At 51.8% G+C, this 17,764-nt stretch overlaps 1 protein-coding gene across 4 annotated transcripts in view; it reads right to left on the minus strand.

The window, feature by feature from the left end:
* The window catches only part of POR (cytochrome p450 oxidoreductase), a 78,555-nt gene that overhangs the window by 16,952 nt on the left and 43,839 nt on the right, over window positions 1-17,764 (minus strand). For 3 of the 4 annotated variants that reach the window (XM_017857640.1, XM_017857642.1, XM_017857641.1), the window contains exon 3: window positions 381-429. In XM_017857640.1, coding sequence (XP_017713129.1) covers window positions 381-429 — 49 coding nt within the window. Of the gene's footprint in view, window positions 1-380; window positions 430-4,733; window positions 5,017-17,764 lie in introns of those variants that run through there. The other variant, XM_017857643.1, reaches the window with a different exon arrangement.

Genomic DNA, 17,764 nt, shown 5'->3' on the forward strand with positions numbered 1-17,764 from the left:
AAAAAAAAAAAAAAAATTTAACAAAACAAAGCAGAGATAAAATGGCAGTGGTGCCATGACTGCAGCTATGTGAGATTTACCTCTGCTCCTGGATAGGCTGGGACCAGACCGGAGAAGGGCAGCTTCATGAGTTAGAGGGAGGGTCTTAGACTGGTTTGTTCAAAAAGTAAACATTCAAGGAAATAAACTGTCCCAGCAACAGCAGAGCTGCTTCAGGGCTTTGGTTAGTTAAGAATGACTCCCAGGTGAGCCGGGCTGCGTTTCCTCTCCTGGCCCCCGGACCTCCACAGTGCGGTGACGCCAGCTGTCTATTCGACCTGCTAACATGTCCGCTGGGGCCGAGGCTTCCTGAGAAGAGTAAAGGCATGCAGGAAACTCACCGTTTTCTTCATCTTTTCCACGAAGCTGCTCTCTCTGACGGAGCTGGTCCTGCAAGACAAAAGTGTGCAATGAGTGTGGGAGGCAGGTGTCGTGTGACACGGCGTCATGGGATGTGGGTGTCCTTATATGCAGGTTTCACGGGATGCTGTGGCAGCACAGCGAGGGGACATTCCAGCTGTGTCCTGTGCCACTCCCCGGGGACTAAGCCAGCAGCTGGCCTCTAGACCGGCACCAGGGCTCCCAGACCTCCCGCACCAGCTCACCCTTCCCATTTCCCCTACAGTAAAGCCTCTTGCGACACCAATGCTTTGCAAAGCCAAGACCTCTCCTGCACCCAGATAGATATGGGCTTGTTTCCCTCAAGGAAGAGGCAAGGTTTCCACTTCCCTCTTCCCCCCTACCCACAGCCCAGGTCCCCACGGCCTGACCTCGCCTCCACCTTCCACCTCTTCACCTCTTCCTTCTCCAGCCCCTGCCTCACACATCTGCCACTGCCCTGCTCCGCTCTTCAACAGCTCCCATGACCCACGGGATCCAGGCACAGGAGTCCCCTCAAGAGTCTGTCTCCAGCGTCACCTGCCACTCCCCTCCACAAACCATGCTTGAGGCACAGATTCACACCCCCTCCCCGCATGGTGGCCTCAGAATCCTGTGCGTGCCATCGCTTCTACCCAGAGCCTTCCTGCCACACTCCCCTCACCTGGCTGACTCCCGCTCTGCCCTCAAGGTCCTGCACAGGGGTCAGCTCCCCTGGGATTCAAAGACCCCCTTTGCTTCCCCTGCACTGGGGCCACATTTCATTTTTCCCTTCTCTGCATTCCTGGGACTACAGCCCTGACCTGGGTCTGCTCCCTCCAGAGGGCAGCCTGGTGCCCGCCAGCCTCAGGATCAGGCTGGGGTGACACAATCCTCTGTCCACTTCTGGCCTTCTACCCCCGCACCATCCCCTCCCCGCCCCATTTTCCATTTTTCTGTTTCCTCCTGACCCTTGCCCCAAGCCTGCAGGGCCATAGGAACAAGCCCAGTTCCCCTTGCTCAGGACTTTCGAGCTGAATGAGGTTAAAAACCCTGGTCGAATACAGCAAGGTGGGAAACACCTTTCTCTGGGTGGCAAATCTTTAGGATATTTGAAATACGGCCATTCTGAATCAAGTGACAAGCCGGAAGACAAAAATACACTTTTGTATTTAAAATGACATTTTTGGTCGGGCGTAGTGACTCATGTGTGTAATTCCAGCACTTTGGGAGGTCGAGGCGGGCGGATCACTTGAGTCAGGAGTTGGAGACCAGCCTGGCCAACATGGCAAAACCCTGTTTCTACTAAAAATACAAACATTAGCCGGGTGTGGTGGCATGCACCTGTAATTCCACCTACTTGGGAGGCTGAGGCAGGAAAATCACCTGAAACAGGGAGGCGGAGGTTGCAGTGAGCCAAGATCGTGCCACTGTACTCCAGCCTGGGCAACAGAGTGAGAATCTGTCTCAAAAATAAAATAAAATAAAATAAAATAAAATAAAAAATAATGCCATTAAAGGAAGGAAAGGCAAGCCACAGTGTGGGAGAGGATATTTGTAATGTACTTATATGTGGGCAAAAGACTTTGATTGAGAAGGTAAGAAAGCCCTACAAATCAATGGGAAAAAGACAAATCCTCCATCAGAAAAACGATCAAAAGACTTGAAGAGGTATTTTCTTTTCTTTTCTTTTTTTGAGATGGAGTCTTTTCTGTCGTCCAGGCTGGAGTGCAGTGGCACGATCTCAGCTCACTGCAACCTCCAAGAAGAGGCATTTTCTTAAAGAGAGCATCCAAGAACCTGGCTCAGTGGCTGGCGTTTGTAATGCCAGCACTTCGGGAAACCAAGGTGGGAGGATCACTTGAGGCCAGTTTGAGACCAGCCTGGGTAAAACAGCAATACTCTATCTCTAAAAAATTAAAAAAAAAAAATTTTTTTTAAACTTAGCCAGGCGTGGTGGTCTGTGCCTGTGGTTCCAGCTACTCAGGAGGCTGAGGTGGGAAGAGAGCTTGAACCTGGGTGTTTGAAGCTGCAGTGGGCGATGATCTCACCACTGTGTGACCATATGACCGTGTGGTGCGATGATAGCTCACTGCAGCTTCAAACATCAGGGTTCCAGCCTGGGAGACAGAGTGAGACCCTGTCAATCAACCAACCGATACAAATAAATAGAAATGGTACATGTGGGGCTTGACTGATTGATTTTGAAGGCTCCAACAATAAGGATAACTAGAATAGCTAAACCTGAGTAAGGAGACTCTGGCAGAGCAGATATTCTAAACGAGGCGAAAGTGGCCGATTCCGAACACCCTTCCTGCAGTGGCCCTGCCCCGTTTCCTGCCTCTCTGGGCTGCAGGAAGCTGCTCATATTTCCACGTGACTCCCTGGGCCTACAAGGCCCTTCCTGTGACCCCGTCCCACCTTCTACTCATCCTTTACCATAGAACTTAACTTTCCTCTCCGAGAGGCCGTCCCTGCCCCTCATGCAGCAACGCTACCTGTCACCCTCTTCGCTGTGGCACACACACCGGTCCGCCAAGGCACTTTACTCTGTGCATTCCCATGGCTTAACTGGAGGCCTGGGTTGAATAACCTCGGGGAGGTGTCCGTGTGTCCCTGCCATGAGCGCAACGCCTGGTACGTGGCACAGGACACTGTGTCTCCTCCTAGGGTGACCAGCCCTGAGTTCTCTGTCCAGCACGAGGCTCGCAGGGGCAGACTAAGAGGCTGCTGAAGGCACTTCTCACTCCCTAGCCAACTCGGAGGTCTGATCTGGCATCAGCTGAAAAGGCAACTCCTATCTCTACTCAAAGGACAGATGCTTCCACGGAAGTTCCGTCTCCAACAAGGTGGATGTGAAGATTTGCTGAAGAAAAGGACAAGAGGCAAACCCTGGTGCCCTGTGAGTGCCAGGTGGCTCTCCCTGTACTTGCGGGTAATGCATGCCAGCCTGGTGGGGGCACAGGAGGCCCTGTGCCAGGCACCGAGGGCACGAGACTAGAACAAGACAACCTGTGACTTCACAGGCCCAATCCTCCAGCCAGGGGAAGCCAGGCTCTGAGGAGGATCCCACCAAGATGGGAAGAGCCACGTGGCAGGGCGGACCTGGCTTTAAATCCTGGCTCTGACACTAGACAGGCACGGGATTGCACAGGCCCCGCCCCGCTCATGCCCACACTATTATTAAAGTGCTGCATCTGGTCTCTGCAGCCTCCCCAGTGCCTGACTGGGGAACTTGGTTAACACCCAATAGAAAAAAGGGCATTCCCTGGAAGGCGGTCAGTCTGTGATTTCAAAGGCATCCATGGCACAAAGTGGCATGTGCTAAGACCACACAGATGGATGGCACAGTTCATGCCACAGGGGTGGACGGGACAGGATGGGTTCACACCACAGGGCTTCAAAGGGAGCAGACACTTATGGCTGAAGAAACCAGGAAAGGCCTCTTGGAAGAGCTGAGCTCTCTTCTCAGGAACAGAAAAAGGCCCCCTAGAGAGAGCACCACGGGAAGTGGGCTGCCAAGGGATGGCAACTTCTGAGTTGGGCTCCTGTCCCAGAAGCCCAGCGCGTGGCTGGGGAGGAGGGCTTCCACGTGACCTGACGCAGCTGGACAAAGCAGAATGTCAGGCTGGCTGGCTCCGGGAGTGGAGAGGGGAGCCTCTGGGCTGGAACGTCGGAGTGGACAAGGTGTGCCAGCCCGCTCTGCCACAAAGCAAGGGTTCGCCTAGGAAGTGTGAGCGGTCCAGCGGGGAAAAGGGAACCCGAGGAGATAGAGGAGGACCTGTGCCTCTAGGTCACTGGCGCAACACAGAACAATTTCTTTAAGTTCCTGCTGGTTAAACCCATCCTGCCGGGGAGGGTGCCAGGAAACTCCCTTCCCAACCCAAGGCCCTGCTGGGGGGCTCCGAGAAGCAGAGTTCCCCGGCTTCGCCCGAGGAGGCCCACACTGGACTGCTCTGAACGGGCTCCATTCCATCAGAGGACTTCAGACCTGGATTTGCATGGGGGACCTGATTATTTATAGGCGGAGACGAGGGTGCCTGAGGCCTTCCTGGTCTCCAGTCCAAATTCCGTCCTTTGGAAGCAGGGAAATGCAGCGTGCAAGTCCTATACCAGAGAGGCCACCAGTGCCCAGGCCGGGCTGAGCCCCTCACCAAAGACAGGGGCAACAACCCTGGGAATGGCCGACTTTGCTGTTAACTCCAGGCAGCCATATCTTCAGGCCTCCAGTGTGTCCCCGCCAGGAGGAAGCCCCCGCACTAGAGTGAGGGTGCGGGCATCCCCTGGCCAAGGGGCATCAGGGCAGTCTGCTGCCAGGGACAGTGTCAGGAACTGACCTTCTCGGAGCGCGCTCCTCAAGTGGAGATGAGTACGTGCACCCCATGGCTTCTCAGTCCCAGCTCCAGGACTTACGGAAAAAGGAGGCTTACAGCTCTCTCCTGGACACCAGCAGGGGTCAGCGGATGGAAAGTTCGGCCCTGTACATCCCTTGTTCTGTGTTGGTGGGGAAAAGGTGCCTGGGCCCGTGGCCTCTAAGTGCTCCTGGACACCCCAAAGTCCTCTCGGAATCTCCCCGAGCTCCTGCCTGCGTCTGCCCCCACGAGCCCGAGAACTCTGCAACATCTGGAGCCCCAGCAGGCAGGACTCAGGACTCCAGACTGAAGCCTCCCATGAGCCCCTGCGCCGGGCACACACCCCTCCTCCTTCTGTATGGACCGAGGGAAGGAGAAAACCTTTCCAACCCCGACTCGGGTCTCCTTGGTAACTGTTTATATCAGAGCCCTTCTCCCCACACCCTCCCCCTTTCCCATTAAAAAAAAAAAGAAAAAAAGGAAGTCATGTCTGCGGAACAAAGCTCTTCTAGACTCTAGAAGGCAGCCTGCAGGTTGCTATGGCAGGGCTGCTCTCCATAAAGGAAGTCACACTGATCCTGCTGCCAGGGCACCACACAATCACATTAAACTAGATCTAGTCCCTGTCTTTCCCCACACAAAAGAACGGCAGGAAAACAGAGCCTAAGACACTGGGTCCGCGTCAGCGGGGAGCATCCTGTGTGCCGTGAAAGACACACCTTCCCCTCCCATCAGGGCAGTCGGGGAAATGCCTGGCAAGGTGGGCTCCGTTCGCGGTGGCGATGTTCTGTCTTGGGGAGCACCCTACCGAGGTTCCCGAGTGCAAATAGCCCATCTGAAAGCCCAAGGCTTGGCGGGGTGCAGTGGTTCACGCCAGTACAGCACTTTGGGAGGCCAAGGTGGGTGGACACCACAGCTCAGGAGTTTGAGGCCAGCCTGGGCAACATGGCGGAACAGCCTGTCTCTACCAAAAATTCAAAACTTAGCCAGGTGTGGTGGTACGCACCTGTGGCCCCAGCTACGTGGGAGGCCAAGGTAGGAGGATCACTTGAGCCTAGGAGGTGAAGGTTGCAGTGAGCCAAGACTGTGCCACTGCACTCCAATCTGGGTGACAGAGTGAGACCCTGTCTCAAAAAAACAGACAGACAAAACCAGAAAGCCCAAGGCTCCAGTCGTATGGAGGTAGCAGCTATCCCCAGCCTGGAGCAGAGACCACGTGGCTCCAGAACAGAGCATGAATGGTTCCAATTAGGGCTCTCCACGCCTAAATTGGGAGCAGGAGTCTTTCTGGGTTCAGGATCAGAAGTCGGCTGCAGTCCACCGCATGGGGAAGATGAGGGAGGGCGGGAAAAGCACTGAGTCACTTGGACCGAGATGAACCAAGATGTGCAGTTCATTTTGTTCCCGTCCCAGGCGACGCTGAGGGAACGTTTCTGGAAACAGCAAATCCGGTTGGATTTTCTGCACAGTGGACTCGATTTCTCCTGAGACTGTCCCCTGCCCTTAGTGACACATGGGGAAGCTACTTTGGACCAGCTCTTTCAGAGCCTAGAGTCTAGTGCCACGTTCTCCAGGCTCCAGGGTCACAGGTGCCCACGGTGAGAGAAGGGGTGACGGCTAAGGCACAGAGGCATGATGGCAGCAGAGTTGGGGGCAGCCTGCTTGTGGCAGGACGGAGAATGGGCTCCACTAGGCGGGCCCAGATTTCTTGACCTTCTGAGCCTTGTGGCACGGGGTTAATGGTTTGAAACGCCAGCCTTTGGTGAAAACAGAAAGTAATTTGCTGGAGCTTAGATAGAAGCCAGCGGCTCTCTCTGCGGACAGGGACTCTGATGAACGCGTGGGGAGGGCAGCTGCCGGAGACAGCCGGCTGCACGCAGTGGGAGGCGAAAGCAGGTATGAGTGGCCACAGGTCAGAGACAAAACAGGGGAAGGGAATGACTTCTTACTGAGTGCCTACTGTATGCTAGCTAGCATTCAAGAAGCTTTCTATTTTATTTTATTTAATCCTCACCACCCCGTGCAGTGGGCAAGGGTTTCTATCCACTTTGACAGGGCAGTGAGGCTGGGGATGAAGCAGTAATTCAACTCCAGGTCTGTGAAAGCTCTAGAGTACAGCGGCCCAGCGCCCGGGGTTCCTGTCTGCTCCCCCACCAAGGTGCACCTCCCCCGCCTCTACCCTGTCTCCCGTGCGCCCCGGGCACGCTGAGGGAGCGCATCTCACAGCCCTTCCCAAGGATCCTGTGGCCGTGTCCTCAGGACGCTCTAAGGCTGTGGTGGGCTGCTGCTCCCTCGTTCCCCCCAACCATGTCCTCCAACATGTGTTCACATCAGGACTCCGTGAGCAAGTCTGTGAGCTCAGGAAGCCTGCTGTGCTGTTCCACACACGCAAAAGCCTTGATGCTCTTCTGACAACCTCAGCAGTGACCCTGAGCCAGGGGTGGCCAGGACTACGGCTACTTTTCTGGAGACAGAGAAGAGAAACTGAGGGTTATTCAGCCCATCGGTGACAGAGAGAAAAGGCCACACTCTCAAACAGTAAGATGATCTGCTCTGGCACAAAGTGGCTGTGCTATTCTGTGCAATCAAAGGGGATGCAAAGGAGGAGTGGGCTTTCCATCCCCTTTCCATCCATACACCTTGGAAGGTCCCAAGGCCCTCTAAGATGCTCTCCCGTGTCTGCTCCCTCCATGACCCGACTTCCTTGGTGACCCCATGACAAGAGCCGGGGGTCCGAGGGAGCAAAAGCGTGGTACAGGAACCCCCAGGCTGGAATCCCAGCTCTCCTGTGCTAACATCAGCCTTGGCCAGGTCACTCACCCTCTCCTCAGATCAGCACTGCCATTTGTAAAACGGGGATAAGAACATTACCTCTGGTGGCTGATGAGGGTCCCAGAATTATGTTTTCAAAAGCTCTGGCTTGGAGCCCTTTCTCACATCCATTGACACCTGCATTTGCGCTCGGCTCTCCATCTGTGACATGCGGCCCTGGTCAATTTCTGCCGGCCTGAGGCCAGCAGCCTCCTAGCCCACCTTCCTGCTTCCAAGTCAACTCCCTCCACTCCAGCTCCAAATGGCGCTTCATGGGGCCACTGCTCTCCAGACACTGCCCTCCTACACAGGTTTCCCCAACCCCCCTTTAGTGTCATCCACATATATCATTTTTTTAAATTGATTTTTTTAGTTTTTCTAGAGATGGGGTTCGCTCCATTGCCCACGCTGGAGTGCAGTGGTGTGACCATAGCTCACTGCAGCCTCCAACTCCTGGGTTCAAGCAATCCTCCCGCCTCAGCCTCCCAAAGGGCTGAGATGACAGGTCCATGCCACCAAGCCCAGCTCATTTTCAAATGTTTTTTTAAGTTTTGTAGAGTCGAGGTCTTGCTATGTTGCCCAAGCTGGCCTTGACCTCCAGGCTTCAAGTGATCCTCTCACCTCAGCCTCCCAAGTAGCTGGGATTACAGGTGTAAGCCACCACGCCCAGCTAAGATACATATATCAACACATCATACTGCATACTTTAAACTTACATAATTTTAAATCTATGTTTAAAATTTTTGTCAATTATGTCATTTTAAAGCTGGGAAAAATAAAATTTACAAAGAAAGAAAAATGCTGGCCAGGTGCGGTGGCTCACGCCTGTAATCTCAGTACTTTGGGAGGCTGAGGCAGGCGGGTCACCTGAGGTCAGGAGTTCGAGATCAGCCTGGCCAACATGGTGAGACCCTGTCTCTACTAAAAATACAAAAATTAGCCGGATGTGGTGGCAGGCACCTGTAATCCCAGCTACTCAGGAGGCTGAAGCAGGGGAATTGCTTGAACCCGGGAGGCGGAGGTTGCAGTGAGCTGAGATTGTGCCATTGCACTCCAGCCTGGGGGACATGAGCAAGACTTCATCTCAAAGAGAAAAAAAAGAAAAAAATAAATGCTTAGGCTGGGCATGGTGCTCATGCCTGTAATCCCAACACTTTGGGAGGCTGAGGTGGGTGGATCACTTGAGATCAGGAGTTCGAGACCAGCCTGGTCAACATGGTGAAACCCCATCTCGACTCAAAATACAAAAATCAGCTGGGCGTGGTGGCAGGCACCTGTACTCCCAGCTACTCGGGAAGCTGGGGCAGGAGAATCACTTGGACCTGGGAGGCAGAGGTTGCAGTAAGCCAAGATTGTGCCACTGCACTCCAGCCTGGGCCACAGAGTAAGAATCCATCTCAAATAAAAAAAAAAAAAAAGAAGGAAAAGAGAAAACTTAGATGCTCTGAAAATACATATAATTTTTGCCATTTATACCTCAATAAAGCTGGGGAAAAAATCCATACACCTTGGAAGGTCCCAAGGCCCTCTAAGATGCTCTCCTGTGTCTGCTCCCTCCGTGACCCGACTTCCTTGGTGACCCCAACACCTTTTATGACCTCTGACCCCCCACGACCCGACTCCCTTGGTGACCTGTGCCTGGGCTCCACCAGCACGTGGCTCCCTCAGAGCAGCCGTGTGTGTCCTCGCCTCCCAGCCTCTGCACAGGCAGCTCTGCCCCAGCCTCCTACTTGGCCTCCCAGGCTTCTGTGGGGGCATCTCATCCCTGACATACCCCCAGTGGCGGGTGCCCCTCCTCTGCATTTCCACTACCCCCAGGCCGGTAGAGCATGTGTCCCACCGTGCCATCCACAGCTCCCCCTCCTGGACAGGGCCCAGTCAGACGCCATGCACTCTGCAAGGCAGTTCCCGACAGCCCGTGTCTGGAGTTTCAAGCACTTGTCAGAGTGACAGAAACCACCCCCGTCGCATCAGGGACCACGAAAGGAAGCAGAGGAGGTGAGGTCCCTTTGGAGGTCAGGTGGCAGCAGAAAACCCAGAGCTGTGCTTGCAGAAGTGGCGGAAACATCCTGACCCATGTCCTGGCCGTTCCCACAGCAGCGGGAGGCAGCAGGCGCCCTGCACTGTCTACTCCCGAGGCCACAGGCTTCTCCTAGTGCTTTCCTCTTTGTCAGTCTCATTTGTGTTTCTCTTTTCATGCTCGCTGGAGCCAAGGACCTCACTACAGAGAAAGTGACCCTGAACTGGATGTGGCAAGACCCCTGGATCCACGTCCCATCTGCCGGCACTCAGGAGGTAAAAAATAGACATGTGATGCTGGCAGCCCAGACCCCCGGCTCTCCCGGGCTTTCTGTCAAGAGCAGGCCCCAAAAGGAAGGTCACTCAGGAAAATGAGATCTTTTGTGGCTTTTCAAAAGCAATCTCCAGGGGGACGTCATCAGGAAAATCCAGACTGTGGGAAACGGTGATACAAATGATGTTTCAAAGAAGAAACGGGATGGAAGGGAAGCTTAGGAATGGAAAGGGATCTGACGTGTCGCTAAGGAGAAACCTCTGGCACAGCAGCCTGTGGCGCTATCATTCCATTTTCGTGATGCTTTGGAAAAGGTTAAACTACAGGGACAGAAATAAGATTGGCAGTTGCCAGAGGCTGATTACCAGGTGGAGGAGAATGATGGCAAAGAGGTAGGACAGGAACGTTTTGGAGTGATGAAATGTTCTAGATCTCGAATGTGACACTTATAGAATCACATACATCTGTCAAGACTCATGAAGTTGTGCACTTAAAAAGGAGAATTTTGGCCCAGCACAGTGGCTCATGCCTGTAATCCCAATCCTAGCACTTTGGGAGGCTGAGGCAAGAGGATCGCTTGAACTCAGACGTTCAAGACCAGCCTGGGCAATGTAGTGAGACCTTGTCTCTACTAAAATTAAAAAGAAAAATTAGCCAAGTGTGGTGGCACATGCCTGTAGCCCCAGCTACTCAGGGGGCTGAGATGGGACGATCCCCTTGAGCCTGGGAGGCAGAGGCTATAGTGAGCCCTGATCACACCCCTGCACTCCAGCCTCGGTGACAGAGCAAGACCCTATCTCAAAAAAAGGGAGGGAGGGGGACATCTTATTGTATGTAAATTATACCGTAATATACCTGACCTCTCCCAAAAGAAAGATTTATTAATCAACTTCAGGGTATAGGTCTTGTTTAGATCCTGAATTAAACAAACAAAAACTGTTAAAATCAAACATTGATCAGTCAATCAGGGAACTATGAATAACTGTTGTCTGGGTATCTAACGATGCTGAAGAATTACTGTTGATTTGCAAAGTGTGAAGATGGCACTGTGTTATGTTCAGAAAGGAGAATCCTTGAAGTTTACTTTTTTTTTTTTGAGACAGGGTCTCACTCTGCCATCCAGGCTGGAGTGCAGTGGCACAATCATGGCTCACTGCAGCCTCAACCTCCTGGGCTCAAGTGATTCTCCCACCTCAGCCTTCTGAGTAACTGGGACCACAGGCATGAGCCACCACACTTGGCTAATGTTTGTATTTTTTGTAGAGACGGGGTCTTGCTATGTTGTCCAGGCTGATCTCGAACACTTGGCTTCAAGTGATTCTCCTGCCTCGGCCTCCCAAAGTGCTGGGATTACTGACATGAGCTGCCATGCCTGGCGAGTCCTTGAATTTTAGAGGACTGAAATATTTCCTGATGAAATATGACATCTGGGGATTGCATTAAAATAATCCAGGACTGGTGCGGCAGGGGAGGCAACGGAAAGAAACAAGATTGGCAAGGAGTGGGTAGTTATGAAAACTGGGGGCTGGAGGCATACGGGGTCCACCCTCCTGTGCCCTACACTCTGGTGTCTGAAATGTTCCATAAGGAGGTTTATTTTTCTTCAAAGAACTCTTGCGTTCCAGGAGCAAAGCAGAGGTGCAGGGGGTGCTGCAGAGCTTCTCAGGACCAGTGGAGGCAACATGAGCACAGCAGCCTGAGCTGGCCGGAGGGTCAGGGTGAACGCAGCACACAGGCCTCATGCAGAACAGGGCTGCTGCTCAGCTGCCCCACACCTGGTGGGCATCACCATGGGTCCAGTATGATCAGATCCTCTGATTTTTTTTTTTTTTTTTTTTTTTTTGCCTCACTCTGTTGCCCAGGCTGGAGTGCAGCAGCATGATCTCAGCTTACCACAACCTCCACCTCCTGGATTTAAGCGAGTATCCTGCCTCAGCCTCCTGAGTAGCTGGGATTACAGGTGTGCGCCACCGTGCCTGGCTAATTTTTGTATTTTTTGTAGAGACAGGGTTTTGCCACGTTGGCCAGGCTGGTCTCGAACTCCTGGCCTCATGTGATCCACCTGCCTGGCCTCCCAAAGTGCTGGGATTACAGACATGAGCCACCACGCCAGGCCTGACATTGCTACACCTTTAAATGTTCTAATTAAAATATATTTTTAAAAAATACTGTGTAAGCCAACCCCAGCCTGGAGGCCACAGGTTTCCCTAGAGTCAGCCACACATACAGATTCAGCCTTGGTTAATTCAACGGCCATTCTCTGAGGAGCTTCCCTCCAACAGGCGGCCCTGCACTAAGGTAGGGACCCAGAGAGAAATGGGATGCTCTCTGCACCATGGGAGGCAAAAATACAAATTCCATCACCAAGAGGGCACGCCATGTGGTGTTGCTCCACACAGGTGAGCAAAGCTGCCGGGCCTACAGGGGAGAGAGCCCACAGGAGCCCTGGATCCTACCCAGTGAGTGATCCCAGAACGTTGCGAGGCTGAGGCAGGGAGACTGCTTGAGGCCAGGAGGTTAAGACCCAGCCTAGGCAACAGAGGGAGACCCTGTCTTTAAAAAAAAAAAAAAATTAGGCTGGGAGCGGTGGCTCACGCCTGTGATCCCAGCACTATTGGAGGCCGAGGTAGGTGGATCACGAGGTCAGGAAATCGAGACCATCGTGGCTAACATGGTGAAACCCCGTCTCTATTAAAAATGCAAAAAATTAGCCGGGCATGATGACGGGCGCCTGTAGTCCCAGCTACTCGGGAGGCTGAGGCAGGAGAAGGGCGTGAACCCAGGAGGCGGAGCTTGCAGTGAGCTGAGATCGTGCCACTGCACTTCAGCCTGGGTGACAGAGTGAGACTCTGTCTCAAAAAAAAAAAAAAAAATTAGCCGGGCACAGTGGTATGTGCCTGTCATCCCAGCTATTCAGGAGGCTGAGCATTCCCTAGGGCTCCCTTAGGGCATGAGCTGCCCCGGTGTGAAATGCTCTGTTCAGAGATGCAACCTGAGTAAGTGGGGGGGGACATGAAAGAGTCATTCATCATCATCATCATTATTATTATTATTGAGATGGGGTCTTGCTGTGTTGCCCAGGCTGGAGTGCAGTGGTGTGAACTCAGCACTCTGCAGCCTTGGCATCCCAGGCTCAGGTGATCCTCCCACCTCAGCCTCCTGAGTAGCTGGGACTATAGGAGTACGCTACCATGCCTGGCTTTTTTTTTTTTTTTTTCCTGAGACGGAGTCTCACTCTGTCGCCCAGGCTGGAGTGCAGTGGCACGATCTCAGCTCACTGCAAGCTCCACCTCCCAGGTTCACGCCATTCTCCTGCCTCAGCCTCCCGAGTAGCTGGGATTACAGGCACCCGCCATCATGTCTGGCTAATTTTTTGTATTTTTTAGTAGAGACGGGGTTTCACTGTGTTAGCCAGGATGGTCTCGATCTGCTGACCTCGTGACCCACCCACCTCGGCCTCCCAAAGTGCTGGGACTACAGGCATGAGCCACCACGCCCGGCTATGCCTGGCTAATTTTTGTATTTTTTTCATAGAGACAGAGTTTCGTTATGTTGCCGGGCTGATCTTGGAACTCCTGGGCTCAAAGCAATCCACCTGCCTCTGCCTCCTAAAGTGTGGGGATTCCAAGAGTGAGCCATCACACCTGGCAGAAACAGCCATGTATTACCATTACTACTACTATTATTATGAAAAAGAACTTGTTGCTCATCACCACTCCTCTCTAACAAGTCGTTCATTGCTGTTACAAACAGTCCAAAAGATCTCCCGGGAGGGATATAACAATGTTCATGGAATAGAAGGCTCAATATTATAGGATGTCAACTCTTCCTATATTAATCTACAGATTAAATCCGATTCCAAAAAAAATCCCACCAGGTGTTTTTTTTTTTAAATGTGTTTGGCCTGGTAAGGTGGCTCACACCTGTAATCCCAGCACTTTGGGAGGCACAGGTGGACGGATCACTTGGGGTCAGGAGTTTGAGATTAGCCTGGCCAACGTGGTGAAACTCCATCTCTACTAAAAATACAAAAATTAGCTGGGCATCGTGGTGGATGCTTGTAATCCCAGCAACCTGGGAGGCTGAAGCAAGAGAACTGCTTGAGCCCCGGAGGCCGAGGTTGCAGTGAGCTGATTATCACGCCATTATACTCCAGCCTGGGTGACGGGGTGAGACCCTGTCTCTAAAACAAAATAAATAAATGCCAATTCTAGAAGCCACCAGAAATCATGGTGAAAATTCCTGATACAGCCCTGGGCCACATACTTTCTCCATGCTAAGCCCTATCACTCCCCACAGTTCTGTTGCTATAACAGAAATCACCTGTGCTCACTGAAATACAGGTAGCCAGGGACACTGATGTGGGATTTAGAGTAGGAGGTCTAGGCTTGAGGCCTGGCTGTATCAGTTAGGTGACCTTCCTGAGCTTAAGTTTTCTCGTACTTTTTATAGAGACAGGGTCTTGCTATGTCGCCCAGGCTGGTCTCGAACTCCTGGGCTTAAGCAATCCTCCTGCCTTGGCCTCCCAAAGAGCTGGGATCACAACATTCCACTACATCCAACTTCCTGCTTTGTAAAATAACATCTACAGGCTGAATGTCCCTAATCTAAAAGTCTGAAATCTGAAACTTTTTGAGCATCAACATGATCCTCAAAGGGAAGAATCTTTGGAGCTTTTCAGATTTTCAGATGAGAAATGCTCAGCTGGTGAGCATAATGCAAACATTCCAAAGTCCAAAATCTGAAACACTTCTGGCCACAAGCACTTCAGAGAAGGAATACTCTCCTTATGGGTAATTAACAAATCAACACTATCCTTTTTATTGTTTATTGTAGAGATGGGGGTCTCCCTATGTTGCTCAGGCTGGTCTTGAACTCCTGGCTCAAGCGATCTTTGTGCCTCAGCCTCCCAAAGCACTGGGATTACAAGCGTGAGCCACCACGCCAGGCCTATTAACACTATCTTAGGAGACTAACACTATCTTAGGAGGCCTATTAACACTAAATTAGGAGCAGCATGGCAAAGTAGAGAAAACATGGCTTGTGGAGCTTGCCAACTTCATTCAAAAGCCAACTCCGCTGTGACTTAGAAGTTAGGTGGCCTTGGGCAAACTCGGTAATCCCTGGCACTTCGGTTTCTTCATCTGCAAATGGGCTGTTAATGACTTCATGGAAGGGCTCTTGTAAGATTGGAGATGATATTAATAAAAAGGTTAAACATAATAATACACAGCCAGGCACGGTGGCTCATACCTGTAATCCCAACACTTTGGGAGGCCGAGGTAGGCAGATTGCTTGAGCCTGGGAGTTGCAGACCAGCCTGGGCAACATGGTCAGACGCCCATTTGTACAAAAAATACAAAAATTAGCCAAGCGTGGTGATGCACGCCTATAGTCCCAGCTGCTTGGGAGGCCAAAGTGGGAGGAGCTCTTGAGCCTGGGAGGCGGAGGTTGCAGTGAGCCGAGATCATGCCAGTGTATTCCAGCCTGAACGACAGAGTGAGACCCTGCCTCAAAAAAATAAAAATAAATAGTAACAATCGATAACATCTGAGAGCCTACTACGCACCAGGAACTGAACAAAGAGCTCTACGATTGATTAACTCAGTTTTCACAGCCTTATGAGGTAAGTACTCTTACTACCTCCAGCTTATAGTTGGGGACACAGACTTGGAAAGATTAAGTCACCTGGCCAATGTCACAAGGCTAATGTGGGAGAGTCAGGACTCAACCTCAGTCACCCAACTTCAGGGTCCAGAATTTAGCCATGGTACTAGAAATATTTCTCTTGTACAGCGTACAGGTAAAAGCCCCGGCCACAGCAGGTAACCAATGTGATTTAATGAGGAAAGAGAAAAGACTCTGGAAACTGCAGACCTCCACACACGTAAGGTTTGATCATGATGAGGTGGAGGGAACAGAGTTTCAGCATCCTGGCGAAGAGAAACAGTGAGAATCAACAAAATACAAGTGCTCTGGGACCCCACAGCTCCCACAGTCTACAGGTTTTACTTCAAGTTCATCTTATAAGGCCAGGGAGGTGACGTGAGAACACAGGAGCGATGAGAGGAATGTTGCCTCCCTTGGTGGCAGCTCCACAGGCTCCCAGGGCCCACCCACGTCCTCACTCAGGGCGGGGGCGCAGAACTTCCATTTTACAGATGAGGGAACAAGGGCCAGTTCAGGAGCTGGGTCCTGGACCCTGATCTCTTTATCTTGAGTACTATGCTTTTTTTTTTTTTTTTTTTTTTTTTTTTTTTTTTTTTTTTATCAAAAGTACTATTCCACACCAAGAATGCACCGTGTACCAGCCCTGGACAAGATGGGCTGGATTCCAGCTGAGCTGCCCTTCCTATCTCAGGCCCTCTGCTCTAAAGTCCTTTCGGCATCAGGGTGTGGCTCTACCTTTAAGAACCTGCCCAACACCCCTCCTGCAGGACACAGTCCAATCCCCACACTAGAGGGAATTCCTTCTCTCTTAGGGCTGGCAAAGCCTGTCTCCCCAGCCCGGCCCTGCAACCTCCCAGCCATCTGACCCTGGGCACATCCCATAACCCCTCTGAGAGCAGAAATGAGGCAACCCATGCTGCCTAATGCATGGTGCTGTTGCAAGGAGGCCCTGATTAGACGATGTAGGATAAAGCAGTTCACAAGGCATTTCTAAAAAGTATGTTGTGGCCGGGCGCGGTAGCTCACGCCTATAATCCCAGCACTTTGGGAGGCAGAGGTAGGCGGCTCACCTGAGGTTGGGAGTTTGAGACCAGCCTGGCCAACATGGTGAACCCCATCTCTACTAAAAATACAAAAATTTGCCGGGGGTGGTGACTTGTGCCTGTAGTCCCAGGTACTCGGAAGACTGAGGCACGAGAACCCAGGAGGCGGAGGTTGCAGTGAGCCGAGACTGAGCCACTGCACTCCAGCCTGGGTGACAACAGCAAAAGTCCGTCTCAAAAAAAAAAAAGTATGTTGCAACACCCTCATTTTCCAGCTTCCTTAACGTAAATGCCAGCTCTGTGGTCCTTATCGTGCCTGTCATAGTGCCTGGCATAAAATACAATCAATGCAAACACTATACAGCTCCTATCCCTCAGGGACAGTGCTAGGTGAGTTTACAAACTCTTCCTCATTTAAGACAAAAGCCCCAAGAGACTGGGACTCCTGCCTCCATTTAGCAGATGAGGAAACTGAGGCAGAATGAGGTTAAGGTCTTGCCCAGGGTTCACCCGCCACTAGAGCGTAAGCTTGATGAAGACAGCATTCATGTATTTTCTTCACAGCTGCGGCCACACGCCTTAAGATAGTGTCTGGGACACGTAGGTAGGACCTTAGGAAATATTTGCTCAGGAAGTCAATGATGGAGATAAGATTGAACTCAGTTTTTTTTTGTTGTTGTTGTTTGTTTTTTTGAGATGGACTGTGTCTCCTAGGCTGGAGTGCAGTGGTGCATTCTTTGCTCACTGCAACCTCTGCCTTCTGGGTTCAAGCGATTCTCCTGTCTCAGCTTCCCTAGTAGCTGGCATTACAGGTGTGCACCACCACGCCCAGCTAGTTTTTATATTTTTGGTAGAGATAGGGTTTCGCCATGTTGGCCAGGCTGGTCTCAAACTCCTGACCTCAGGTGATTTCTCCCACCTCGGCCTCCCAAAGTGCTGGAATTACAGATGTGAGCCACTGAGCCTGGCCCTGAACCCAGTTTTTAAAGATGTAAAACTAATTCCCTGTCCATGGTATAAGAATTGTGTTGCGTGAATATCTGCTTTACTGTGTGAAGGCTGTAAGTATTCTGGCAGGGAAGGCTGATACCCAGCTTGGAATAGGGAATTGGGATTTGATGTGAGCTGCATGCTTCACCATGCCCAGCCTTGGAGAATGACTTTTCCATGTGGCTTGTTCCTCCCAAGACAGTCACAGC

Source organism: Rhinopithecus bieti, unplaced genomic scaffold (assembly GCF_001698545.2).
Source record: "Rhinopithecus bieti isolate Rb0 unplaced genomic scaffold, ASM169854v2 scaffold_42772, whole genome shotgun sequence".
Lineage (NCBI taxonomy): Eukaryota > Metazoa > Chordata > Mammalia > Primates > Cercopithecidae > Rhinopithecus > Rhinopithecus bieti.